We start from the raw sequence: 13,821 nt of genomic DNA on the forward strand, positions 1-13,821 counted from the left end.
TGTCTGCACCATGCCAGCAGTCATTGGGAGGAAAACCTGCTTTTCCCGCCAATATTCCAGTGTCCTTTCTTCCATTCTTCTCCAACTTCCTTCATTATGATCCTTTATTCAACCACTTCCTTTCTAGCCCTTAGCTTTTCACATAGATAGGAATGTATTGATCCCGTTTTTGGCTTTATCTTATTTACTTTTTACCTTTATTCTGATTTCTTTATTTCCTTTTGATCATTAACCTTTTAGTAATTTTATTTTTATTTTCCCCTACTTTCCCTTACCTTTTCCTATCATTTTAAGTCTCTCTATTCACCTATCAACCTTGATAACCAAGATGCTTCAATATGTACCCCATCCTCCCTCCTTCTGTTTTTTATTCCTCAGTAATTTCACAACCGCAACTTAAATTCAGCATTAGATACGACTCTACACCTATGATTAAGCAGTTAAATTTCAAATGTCTGTTTCCTGCAGGTTCCTGACTACCTGGACCATGTCAAGCACCCAATGGACTTCACCAGCATGCGCAGCCGCATTGATGGACTTGACTATCGCAGCTTCCAGCAGTTCGAAGATGACTTCAATCTCATTGTCGAAAACTGCATGATGTACAACTTGAAGGACACATACTTCTATCGCGCAGCCGTCCGCCTCCGGGACCATGGGGGCGCTGTTCTCCGAAAGGCTAGACGGGAGGTGGAAAAAATAGGGTTTGACACAGAAAGCGGAATGCATCTCGCCCAACCTCCGAATGACGTCAACGACGGCCCAATGTTTTCTTGGGAGGATGGTTAGAATGCTGTTCTTTATCTAAATATTAGCTATAATTATTCCTGTTTGACACATCTTGTTCATTATTTCTTCTAGTGGATCATCTTCTCAAACTGTCTAACCGGCAACATTTGTCGCTGGAAAAACAGTTGCAGCAGCTTCTTGAAAAGTATGACCGGACTTGTGCCATGAAGTCCAGCCCATCCCGCAGCAAACGGGTCAAGCTGCTGAAGAAAACCATACACGATGTTCGCAGCGAGATGAACCTGAAACGAGTTCTGCCCTCTTGCCAGCTACATACCTGTGCATCCAACACCTCACCTTCTAATGGATACCTGATTGACGATGACGGTATGTATAGTTTTACTGAATAACATTCTCTGAACCTCCTGCAGCAAAAGCCAGAGGTCACTGGTTCACATTCACAACCCAGCAGGGGGGGCGAGGCAACTAATGGGGGAGTATATTTTCGGTCTTGCAACTGAGTAGTACTCCAGCCCGGCTAGCTCAGTCGGTAGAGCATGAGACTCTTAATCTCAGGGTCGTGGGTTCGAGCCCCACGTTGGGCGCAATGCTTTTGACCTGTTTCAGAATCATAAATGTTTTATTGCCAGTTTTGTTAACACAACACAGGAATTTTCTTTAGTGGCATTTTTCAGAATTAATTAAAAAGGGATTCATTCACAAAGGGTGTCTTGACAACAGTTTTGGATAAATAAGTTCATGTTATTCATCCTAATGGATGTAGTACAGCAATCATTTAAGTATAACATAATTATGCATGAATACATTCAGAATGTACCAACATGATAAAGAGTTGCCTCTAAAAAGCTACTCATTTTCACCTACAGTGGTATGAAAAAGTTTGGGCACCCCTGTACATTATCATGATTCTCCTTTATAAATCATTGGTTGTTTGGATAAAAAAATCCAGTTAAATATATCTTATAGGAGACAAACACAGTGATATTTGAGATGTGAAATAAAGTTTATATGATTTACAGAAAGTGTGCAAGAATTATTTAAACAAAATGAGGCATGTGCATAAATTTAGGCATCACAAAAGAAAAATTACTCAATATTTTGTGCATCCTCCTTCTTTAGAAATAACAGCCTCTAAACGCTTCATATAGCTCCCAATTAGGGTCTGGATTCTGGTGGAAGGTATTTTGGACCATTCTTCTTTACAGATCCTCTCCAGTTCAGTCAGGTTTGATGGTTTTGAGCATGGACCGCCCGCTTTAAATCACACCATACATTTTCAATAATATTCAGGTCTGGGGACTGAGATGGCCATTCTAGAAAGTTATACTTGTTCCTCTGCATGAACGCCTTAGTAGATTTTGAGCAGTGTTTAGGATCATTGTCTTTTTGAAAGATCCAGCCCGGCGCAACTTCAACTTTGTTACTGATTCCTGGACATTGTTCTTCAGAATCTGCTGATATTGAGAGGAGTCCATGCGCTCCTCAACTTTAACAAGATTCCCCGTCCCTGCACTGGCCACACAGCCCCACAGCATGATGGAACCACCACCAAATTTTACTGTAGGCAGCAACTTCTTTTCTTGGAATGCTGTGTTCTTTTTCCGCCATGCATAACGCCCCTGGTTATGCCCAAATAACTCTATTTTAGTTTCATCAGTCCACAGCACCTTATTCCAAAATTAAGCTGGCTTGTCCAAATGTGCTTTAGCATATCTCAAGCGACCCCGTTTGTGGCGTGTGCAGAGAAAAGGATTTTTCCGCAATACTCTTCCATAAAGCATCTCCTTGTGTTAAGTGCGCTAGTTGAACGATGCACAGTGACACCATCTGCAGCAAGTTGATGTTGCAGGTCTTTGGAGCTGGTCTGTGGGTTGACTGTGACTGTTCTCACCATCATGCGCCTCTGTTTATCTGAGATTTTCCTTGGTCTGCCACTCCGGGCCTTAACTAGAACTGTACCTGTGGTCTTCCATTTCTTCACAATGTTCCTCACAGTTGAAACTGAGAGCTTAAATCTCTGAGATAGCTTTTTATCCTTCCCCTAAACCTTGATGTTGAACAATCATTGTTTTCAGGTCATTTGAGAGTTGTTTTGAGGCTCCCATGTTACCACTCTTCAGAGAAGATGCAAAGAAGAGAAACACTTACAATTGGCTTCCTTAAATACCCTTTCTTATGATTGGACTCACCTGTGTATGGAGGTCAAGGGTCACTGAGGTTACCAAACCAATTTTGAGTTCCAATAATTAGTGCTAAAGGTATTAAAATCAATAAGATATAAGGGTGCCTACATTTATGCACATGCCTAATTTTGTTTAAAATTACACTTTCTGTAAATCATATAAACTTTTTTTCACTTCTCAAATATCACTGTGTTTGTCTCCTATAAGAAATATTTAACTGGAATTTCTTATCCAAACAACCAATGATTTATAAAGGAAAATCATGAAAATGTACAGGGGTGCACAAACTTTTTCATACCACTGTATATTGTGATTGTTATTTTCCAATATTATGATAGTTTTATTTGATCTATGTAATGGTACATTTTTGTATTGAGTGAATTCAGCAAACAACCTCTGAAATGTCATTAGTGCTAACGCACTCTGTCCAACAGCAGGTGGTAATAGCATTTTTGGAAATTGCTTTTAAAGGTTTTCTGGAAAAAGTAGGCAAAGAGGCATAAACACTACACATAAGGGTGTTTCTTTTAGACATGTCACTCACCACTGCCCTGCTGATGATTAAACAGATTACTTTACACAAGTGCAGGCCATAGGGATAGTCTGACCATCCCTACAGGATAGTGTGCCTTTATCTGGCCCTCAACTCACCATCCCATTTTAGTGCTCATCTGTCTTAGAAGTAGTTCTATTTTAACTAAATCCCATAATTGGGCATACATATAAATAATATTTTTTATAAATATTGAGTAGAATGAATATAAAAAAAGATCTGTATTTAACAGGGACCTATAATCTTTGATATACTGTAGGTGTTATTTATCTAAATTTCATCATTATGTAGCCAATACTTACAACATCTTTTACTTCTCTGTGCAAAGTATTTTTATCACAGTTATTATTACTCAATTAAACCCATTTACTGAGCTGATGCTGTGCGCCAAATGTAGACATGATTCCCGTTTTTACCATGGTTATTTGAAACATTGTGTCCCTTTTCTTTTAACTGACCTTTTAATTATTAAAGTCTTGTGAGATATATGTATTCTCAGCCTTATTGCCGGAGAGCATTAGCGACACAAACCGAACATACCGATGAAGGACAAAAAACTAAAAACAAAAAATAACCCTGTCATTCCTCTAATAAGCTACTCAAATTATAGATTTTTCAATACTTGGACGAAAATATGCCTAGTTAGACCGCTGTTAGTGTCACTGGGCCAGTTCAGACAGAAGAAATCAGATTCTCAGGGTCATGGGTTCAAGCCCCATGTTGGTTGATAGATCATGCAGAGAGTGCCATCTAGTGGCCTTTCAAAATCAAGAAATGCTATATTATGATAGAACCTTATTCAGCTGATGCTGTATCATGAGGCCTCATTAACCCATCACTAGTAGCATCTGTTGCATGTTCTTATCATACATTTGAGATATGGCACCATATCATTAGTAACAATTAAGTTAAGAAGACAATTGTGCTTCTGAAAGTCACTTCATATTAGTGTGCCACGGTTTAACCTGCCTATGGAAGCTAAGTTGTCAGAGTTCATTTAGTTGCGCAACAATATTGTACAATACTCTGATCCACAATTTAAATCACATATAGTGACTGTCGTTCTGTCTTGCAGGAGACAAGTCTCTACCTCCAAAACTTGAACCGCTGGACTCCATTCCTCCTCTGATCCACTCAGAAACGGATCCAGAGCCACCAACCCTAAAACCCATCGATGAAGCTGACCGTGATTACCGTCGAACCAACGGCACCAGCTACAACCACGACGAGATACCCAACCTAGTGTCTTGTCATCAACAAGTTTACGGACACACACTCAACGGCCACCATGGCCGTTTGTTTGATTCGGATGTGAGTTTAGTGGCAACCTCCACTCTTGCACAGCCCACAGGCACTGTTAACCGCCGCACGGCAGTCCTCTTCCGAAAATCAAAAGCCATCAGCCCACTCAAGCGCCTGCGGGGTGCGGAGGAGGACATTGAGAAGAGGGAGACAAAAGAGAAGCACGTGGGTGGCGATGTTGACTCGCAGCTCCAATCCAAATCCTTCCTGTCGGTGGTCATTCCCCAACTGGAGACGCTGCTTCACGGTGAAAAGAGGAAGCACAACGAGGACAGGGAAGATGAGGAGGAAGAGGAGAGCAAGGCTCCTGTGAAAAGACTTAACACTGGTGAGGAATCGTATCATATAAGCGGCTGAAGTACACAAACACATCAGACTAGTTGACTTGTACACATCATTTGAGACTTAAAAATAGACCTGATGGGTGTATTTAAAAAAAACTTCAAATTTAATGAACTATTCAAGAAGTATGAGTATATCAATTAGTATGCAATGCAATGATGAATATAATGATTGTCACTTGAAAGTAATATTAGTTTCCCCCTGAAAAGGAGGGACAACATTTCACTCTTTCCATTTCTCTACCTGTGCTTAATTCTGACATCTGACTCGTCGAAGGTCTTCCAGCTAATTTCCTGGAGAGGGAAGAAGACAAGGAGCATGAGGAACAGAGAAGAGCGAGTGGTCAGGTGGGACAGAGGAGACGCTGCGCCTCTGAGTCGTCCATATCGTCGTGTAGCAGCCTGACCGGAGGCCCCAGGTTACTTCAGTCTATACTTGGTTTCATTGTTCATAACTTAACATCATTTTCAGTGCATGACCGTGTGGTTATCTGTGTTTTTTCTAGCACAGTTCTCAGTCTTCCAAAATGTGGGAAGGGCAAACCAGCGCTGGTGCGGAGAAACACTGTGGACGATAAGAGTGAGCTGATCGCGTGTATTGAGACTGGAAACTTTGCAAAAGCTGCAAGAATTGCTGCTGGTATGTGTTCATTAATATTATTGTTTTGACTTTTATTCATATCATCGGACAATATTCCTAGTTATCATTTTTTTCTGATCTTAAAGTTTGACATTTCTTGCTTGTTGTCTTTGGCTGTTGCGGTAGCTAATACCAGTATGAATTTACATGTGTAGGTTACAGCTTTGAAAATATTCATCTATCAACAAGGATTTTCTCAGATGTGTGAGATTCTGTACTTGCACTCCTCGAACACCCTTCTTGTTAAAAACCCGTCTTAGCAGTAAGAAGACTAATAAACAGAAGGTGTTGGGATAAACACAATGAAAAAAACAAACGACATGCTTGATGCACATAAAAATACAGGCACTGGGATTATTTCAGGAAAGGTCATAATCAATAAATAATATGGTCTGGATTAATAAAATTCAAGAGCTTGGACTTGGACATGACATCACACAGCTGATGATGTATCATGATGCCTCATCCACCCATCGCTAATTCACAGATACCAAGAAAACAAGGTCACAGCATAAAAAACAACACTATAAAACAAGGTGGTAGCGGTAGATGAAAGGGGTTATGCAGTGCAGAACAGTTAAGGTTTGATTTGAAGAGTGGGAGAGAGTCTCATTTACAGAGGTCGGGTGGTATAGAGACTTTGACTCTAGACTAGAGTTTGGGAGCAGAACGACTCCTTCCCATTGTGTTATAAAGCTTGAAAATATGTCATGTTGTATCTGCTAGAGTTCCAGAATAATTTGCGTGAACACGTTAACGATATTTTTGTACATCGTTTCAATTTTTACTTGTTGAGTGCTAGTGCGGCTTTACATTCTGTGTTATAGCAGAACTATTTAAGATTGAACATTTTTGTTTTTGACTCCCTCCACATTAGAACTGCATTTAAAAAAGACTTGGCTCAGTATGCATGTAAGTAAGTAAGTAAGTAAGTAATTTATATTTGTAGAGTGCTTTTCCAGACCAGGGTCACAAAGCGCTCAAAAAATCAAAACAAAACTTAATAAAATATATAATTTAAAGATCAAGACAACACCAAGACAAACACACATGTGCACTTGTTTACAAACTAGAGCTGATACAGAAGCACTTTTTTGGTCTGTTTCCAGTTTGTTCTTTATGGAAACTCCACACATTCTCTTAGTACTAAAGCCATTATGGAAATGAATGCACACACTGGAGAAGATACATTTTTAATTCATGTCAATTAAAAAAAAAAACCTCACATTTGTCTTGATATTTTTAAACACGTGCCACTCTTTTTTTAATGTAATCATTTTCTCTGTGTTAACCTTAACTGTTTTTATCAGTTCATCATATTTCAAACATTTTCAAAACGTGAGTAAAAGCTTTAATCTGCTGCTCAGTTTAAATCTATCATAGCTGGAAACTAAATGTGTCCTGTTTGCCAGTGAGTTGCCATGGTGAAGCACCAGTCGGCATCTGGAGTCCACCTCCTTTTTTATATTCACATTTGGCTGATTTAGAGGGAAACAAATTGGTGGTTGTCAATTTGTGAAGTCAATTTTGCTCCTGAGTATTTTTGAGTTTGACCCAGTCTGTTGATTTCTCCTCACTCGGGTGTGATGCCACTCTGCTTGCACAGAGGTTGGCAACAGCAATATCTGGATGCCTGCAAGCGCCGCAACTGTTGCACTGGATCCTCTGAAGCTGGTTTGGGCCAAATGTAGTGGATATCCGTCCTACCCAGCACTGGTGAGCACAACACTCTCCGTCATCTCTCAACTTGTCACTCGCTCCCTCTGTTTTGATGTGAAAAGCTTAAACAAAAAGTTGAGTTTAAAGAATATTATTTTTGCATATATTGGATGTAACTTTTAAAATGTAGAATGTCTTCACGGTGCTTTAGTGTTGTTGGATTAACTTTAGCTTCGACTTTTTGAGAATCCACTCTGCCCCATTAGGTATTAAGCAAAAATAGAAGATCAGATACTATTAACCAGATAGTTGGACCAAGCTAAAGAGATTGTATCCAGTTGATTGTGAAACTTTTATCTTGCAATCGATAACATATGCAATAATTAAAGTTAGTGATCAGTAAACACATCTTCATATAGCATGTCCAGTGGTCCATAATCTTTTCCAATCTTTCTTTAAATGACTGTATGTTTGAACTCATTTGAACTGTTTATACAACATCAGCAATTTTCCGTTGATTCATTAAATATCTGAATACTTGCATATTGAAAATATATGCAAGGACATTCTGTATTCTGAACTTCGTTATTTTATTATTCAGAATAATTCTGAAGTGCTTTCATCCCCTCTAGGTGGCAGTGTTGGACCACAGATACTTCTGTGTCCCCACTCTTTACTATTCTTCATTCACAAGTGTATTTTTTCGCTTCAGATCATCGACCCTCACATGCCGCGGGTAGGCTGCCAACACAACGGGGTGTCCATCCCCATGCCTCCCACGGACGTGCTGCGCATCGGAGAGCAGATGCAGTACAAAACGGGAGAGAAACTCTACCTAGTCCTCTTCTTTGACAACAAACGCAGCTGGTGAGTGACGTCCAAGAAGACGGTTCTGACCAGCTTCATGTGACATTGTCTTGCAGCTTACAGGCTATAGTACCTCAAGAAGACAACACATTTTAAATCATTGTCCTCACAGGCAGTGGCTTCCTCGCTCCAAGATGGTCCCGCTGGGCCTCGACAAGACCATAGACAAGATCAAAATGATGGAGGGCCGTACGTCCAGCGTCCGCAAGGCAGTCCAGATCGCCTTCAGCCGCGCCATGAGTCACCTGAGCATTGTCCAGGACGAACCGGTCAGCGATCTCAGCGACATGGACTAATGTTCAACACACACTTGTACCTCTCCTGCACCAAAACCTTTCAACCTCCGCGTCTGTTGATGCAAAAATGTTTACTACCGTCAACCACTCCAGCATATACACACTCCCACCACGGGAGGGTGCTACTGCTGCAGAAACGAAAGTCAGGTTTATAATCTCAGAGACACAGGAAGTGTTTTCTAAGCTTTCTAAGCAGACATAATTATTTTTTTGACCAAATCATTTGTTTGGAAAAGTCTTGTTGATCAAGTCATTGAGTCTTTAAAATGATCCCTCATTTAATTATGTTTGTGTTGATCTCGACAGCTGCAAAGAAAATTGCCACTTTAAAACAACTCTTTGTGTGGACCCAAACTGAGTTGATGTTAGCGGGTAGCCAACACAAGAATCATTTTTGTTATTTTGTATCCAGCCTGTAAATATGTACTCTCACCATTAATGCTAACTTATTTGTTGATTTGGACATGGATGGTACTGTACAGAACTATTCCTGGTATTTATTTGTAATGCCTTCTCCAGTAAGAGTCACTGAGGTCACCATGACGGCGTGTGGACACACGATAGATATTGACTCCGAGTTCATTTGTTCATACAAGGAACTAAATGTTGCTGCTCTTCTTTTCAAGAAGACTGCTTTTTGGTTTCGAGCCAACGCTTTCTTTCACAATTAGGTTCTTCTTGTGGTGTTACCATATTACCTTTAAGAGACGAGCAGCATATTTTACACCAAGGAAACCTTTTGAAAAAAGACTCACCGGCACTGATGTTTAATTTGTTTCTATTGGTCTTCAGTGCCTAAAACGGAAATGTTTCTGTTGCTATTTAAGTTATTAAATTCCATTTTCTATGACTGTTTTGTATTACATATTTTGAGTCTATTTTTTGTGACATAAATCTCTATATTTATATGGTTTGAAGGAGTCTCATCAAAGATCCAGAACTGTGTTCTTTATTACCAAAAAAAAGTTTTGTTCTGCTGACTAATCTGTTGCCAAAAATATTTGAAATGTGACATGTTGACTGTATTACTGTGTCGAGATGCGTTAACTTATTCTAAGGTATTCTTCTGTTATTTCTGAGACAACTGAAGTGACCTTGAAGGTCGTTTTTTGTTTTTGATACATTTCATTTTTTAAATGTTTTTATTCATGCAGAATTGCTGGGACTGCGTTTTTTGTAACACAACTAAAATCAATTAAACTTTTCATCCCCATGTCTTACAAATACTGTCATTATTTTATTTTTTTAATAATTAAAACGTATTTTACATACAGGAAAATTATATACCAAAAAAAACACTTTGTGAATTATATTTGTATTATTCGTAGTTTTTCTCCAGGGATGAAGATATTTAAAATGTAAACAAGCCTGCTGTTCTCCTACCTTACCACGGAGAGTCGCTGTGACTCTACAAAAACGGTTCAGTTACAGCTCACCTGTTATCGGGTGAGAAATGAAAAGAGTGAAAGTCATATGAGTGCATTAGATGTACAATTATTTTTAAATTAACGTTTTAAAAAAAATATAAAACATTGGGTGGAAAAAAGAAAATGTAGAGTGTGGTTCAATTTAAAGATTAAATAAACAGCTGTAAATGTATATGTACAATTGTATTCATACAGAAAAATGCAAAATCTAAATCATTTATTAATGAATTAATAAAACTTCATTTTGATAAATACTACAAGAAAGATGGCTTCATTCCATCACTGAATTATTCAAATGTAAAAAGTAGGTAAGGTAATGTCAAAGTTGCGTGAACTAGACGTTATATTATTATTGTATCCGTGTGGATACAAGTTTAAACGTGATTGGCATTAGTTTGCGTTTCAGCAATGTTTTGTTAGCACGGTAATAAAATCCGTGGAATACTGTGTTTACTTTCGTAAGTGTTACATTTTAATTCAAACCAGACCTCACAAGAAACTTGGCCAACTGGACTTGGATTGTTAAATCAGCCCAGTGGATTCTCAGAAGTCAATTTGAGCCTTCGACACTCAAATCTTCCTCCACTCTTTAGTCAATCTCTGATCATTTAGATGTTTGAGGAGGTAAATTGTCTCCATCAGTACCATGATCACCTTCACAAAGACCTCTCCCGTCTTCATAAACAAGTTAATGTAGTCAAACGCGCCTCAGCCTCTCCCCGCCGACTGTCTGTCTTCACCTGCAGCTAATTGTGTGGGGAGGTAAACACAGCAGTGGAGCGGAGAGGACGACGACTGGAGCGTGAATATCAATCTCTGCACATCAGTGTCAACTCTCGACCTGGACCGGGCCGAGGCAGACTCATTAGCGAACCTGAGGGGGGCGCCGGCGAGGGAGGCCCCTCCCAGGTGCGGCGGTTAAGAAGGTGAGTAGACACTGAGATGTAACTCGATCTAACTGTTCCATCTGATGGCGTGAATCATTCATTGCTCATGAAAGTGGTTCAGGAGAATGTTAAAAACATGTTAGCATCAAGTTGGCATTAAGTTAGCTGCATGTTAGTATTCGGTTGGTGGAATGTTAGTAACATGTTAATAGCGAGTTAGTATCATAATGTTGGTATGTAAGCCACATATTACTGTAATAGCATGTGGGCATCTTGTTGTTGTCTAGTAGCATTCTAGAAGCATGTTTGTGACGATGCAGAGACAGAGGACAATGCTATTAGTTGTGATTGTGTGGTTGTTGAAGCTTCATGAAGCAGTGTCATGTTGTTTAGAGGTCAGTAGGTGGCGCCATCAGTTTAAAAAGAATGTGACGTTTCATTAGAACAGTTGTTCAAAACAAAGGAAAATAGTCCAGAGACCACCATCTAGTGGACTCTGAGAATAATGACACTGCTTCATGAAGCTTCATCAGACCATCACTAGTTATTAGCATGTTGGCATGAATTTATAGGCATGTAAATAGCATGTTAGCATGTTACCATCATAATAGTAGATTGTTAGCAGCATGTAAGCGGCATGTTAGTAGCATGTAGTGATGGGCTGATGAAGATACATGAAGCAGTGTCATGTTGTTTAGAGGTCAGTAGGTGGCGCCATCAGTTAAAAAAAATGATGTGATGTTTCATTTGAATAGTTTTTCAAAACAAAGGAAAATAGTGCAGAGACTACCATCTAGTGGACTCTGAAATAATGACACTGCTTCATGAAGCTTCATCAGACTATCACTAGTAGCATGTAAGCAAAATTCAAGTAGCATGAAAGTAGGTTAGCAGGTTAGCAGCATCTTAGCAGCATATAAGTAACATGTTAGCAGCAAGTAAGCAGCATGTAAGTAGCATGTTAGCATCATATAAGTAGAATACTAGTTCCATGTAAGCAGTAATTTAGCATTAGTAGTAGCATCTTAGTATCATGTTAGTAGCATGTAACCAGCATGTTAGTAGCATGTAAGCACCATGATAGCAGCAAGTTAGACATTATTTTGGTCTTTGGAATCTCTTCTCTGGGTATGTCGATTGTACAAACAAGCCCTCATTGTTCCCACAAAGAAAGTATTCTCTGCAGAAAATCTAACAATGTATTTGTGAGTGAAAGTGGTGACTGAGAGGAAACCCAAAATCCTCCTGTGTCCTTCTGCATAAAACATCGTACCAAAAATATTACCGCCTCGCCCTCTCCCCCTCACACTCTCTGGGTCCCTGATAGGTCCAATCTCCAGTGGCTCCTTTCAGCACGGGCGCCGGATAAATATTTATGTGCTGCGTCGACTTTCACGAGCGCAGAGATTTCCAAGGTGAGCAAAACAAACAACTTCAAAGGAATATAAACGCATGTAAATTTCTCCGCAGTCTCTACACAAAGATTATCATCAGTCTCTTAAAAGGGGATTCTCCTTTGCAGCAGATGACCTGATTATTGTCGGGAACACGGGGTCCAGAGGGGCTCGGTGTGAAAATGGAGACCCTGGTGCACCAATCAAACCAGGCAGCTCCATTATTCATCGATCGGAACACGCTGTGATTAGACACGACCACACTAATGGACGAGACGAAAGCGATGGAGGAAATCGATGATCCCCAAGGGAATGCTTTATTTATCTGTAACAAACTCAACACCTGCCATTAAAGAGGAACACATCTTCACATGTTCAAACGCCAAGCCTGGCTAATTGCACTTCAACGCCATGACTCAGCCAAAACTTTATACCCAGTTAGCTGGGGCAGCAGTTTGAAGCCATCAACAGCTACTGGATCGTTCAAAAGAAATGAAAGCAAAAAGTTTGGGATTATACATAAATAAACAAACTTTTGCCTGACCCCATGGATGGAAGGATCAATGAATGGATGGATGAATAGATGGGGATGAAGGGATAGTGGATGGAAACCTTCTTTGCAGCATCTATATGTCAAACTTGATGGAAGAAGGGAGTCGGAAACACATCATTCAAGTATGTATTTCTGTTATTGATTTGTTCGTGAACACTCCTGGACATGAAAACCGCTTTGTGTGTTCAGTCGGTGTGTTTTCTAGTGTGTGTGAAGATGTAAGTAGCTTCATCCAGTCCACTCCCCCGCCACTCTCATCACCATTCTGCTGCTTCCAAGGACACTGTTGTGATTGACGGGGCTTAATGTGAATCTCGCCCGAATTGGTTTTGATCCTGGGGGCTCTGCCATGGGGCCCCATGTTAGATTTACACTAACACCCCCTTCTGCACCTCCCTCTTGCTCATCTCCCATACTTACCTCCTCGCAGGCCTTCTGCTCCATCGCCTCAGGTCTGTTTGCTCGACAAATGTTTCAAGTTCGGAAGCCTTTATTTGAGAATCCTCTACTTGTCTTGTCCTGTCAGCAGAAGAAGTTATGAAGTCTTGTCTTGTCGTTTAGAACTGAAGGTTTCTGTGAGCATGCTTTTCTGGATGTCCTTGCTTAGATGCCTTCACCATCTGCCATTGTATAAGATAAAAATGGATTGATGTCAAGTCTTGTACTCTGTGTTCTTGATTATACGGTTGTGTTCAAACCCTGCTTCACATGCAGGTGTGTGTTTAGGAACAAACTCTCTGTGCCCAAAGGGAAGCAAAGCATTGCTGCACTTCCCGCTGCAGAGCTGTAATTTCCTTCTTGCAAAATTTAGTGGAATAATCACACGTCCCCTGCTGGCATCGCTCCCCCGGTGAGAGAAACAATGATTTGAGGAGGGGGAGGAAGGGGTTGCCATGGTGGGGCTTGTCAAATGCTCACCCTGTTTGGGTTCGCATGAAGCAAAACATTTACTGGTATAAATGAAGCGGA

At 40.1% G+C, this 13,821-nt stretch overlaps 1 protein-coding gene and 1 non-coding gene across 2 annotated transcripts in view; both read left to right on the plus strand.

Annotated features, from left to right (window-relative positions):
• LOC148084690 (bromodomain-containing protein 1-like) overlaps positions 1–9,804 on the plus strand; it is a 16,999-nt gene extending 7,195 nt beyond the window's left edge. The window contains exons 6-13 of the mRNA XM_087787827.1: positions 469–784; positions 862–1,116; positions 4,562–5,116; positions 5,407–5,548; positions 5,636–5,769; positions 7,376–7,485; positions 8,141–8,295; positions 8,408–9,804. Coding sequence (XP_087643953.1) covers positions 469–784; positions 862–1,116; positions 4,562–5,116; positions 5,407–5,548; positions 5,636–5,769; positions 7,376–7,485; positions 8,141–8,295; positions 8,408–8,591 — 1,851 coding nt within the window. The 3' untranslated portion in view covers positions 8,592–9,804. The remainder of the gene's footprint in view (positions 1–468; positions 785–861; positions 1,117–4,561; positions 5,117–5,406; positions 5,549–5,635; positions 5,770–7,375; positions 7,486–8,140; positions 8,296–8,407) is intronic.
• On the plus strand, positions 1,262–1,334 carry trnak-cuu (transfer RNA lysine (anticodon CUU)). Its single transcript has one exon. It is a non-coding gene; the product is annotated as a tRNA-Lys (tRNA).
• Positions 9,805–13,821: the final 4,017 nt, after the last annotated feature.

This window comes from Callionymus lyra, chromosome 3 (assembly GCF_982586985.1).
Source record: "Callionymus lyra chromosome 3, fCalLyr1.hap1.1, whole genome shotgun sequence".
Lineage (NCBI taxonomy): Eukaryota > Metazoa > Chordata > Actinopteri > Syngnathiformes > Callionymidae > Callionymus > Callionymus lyra.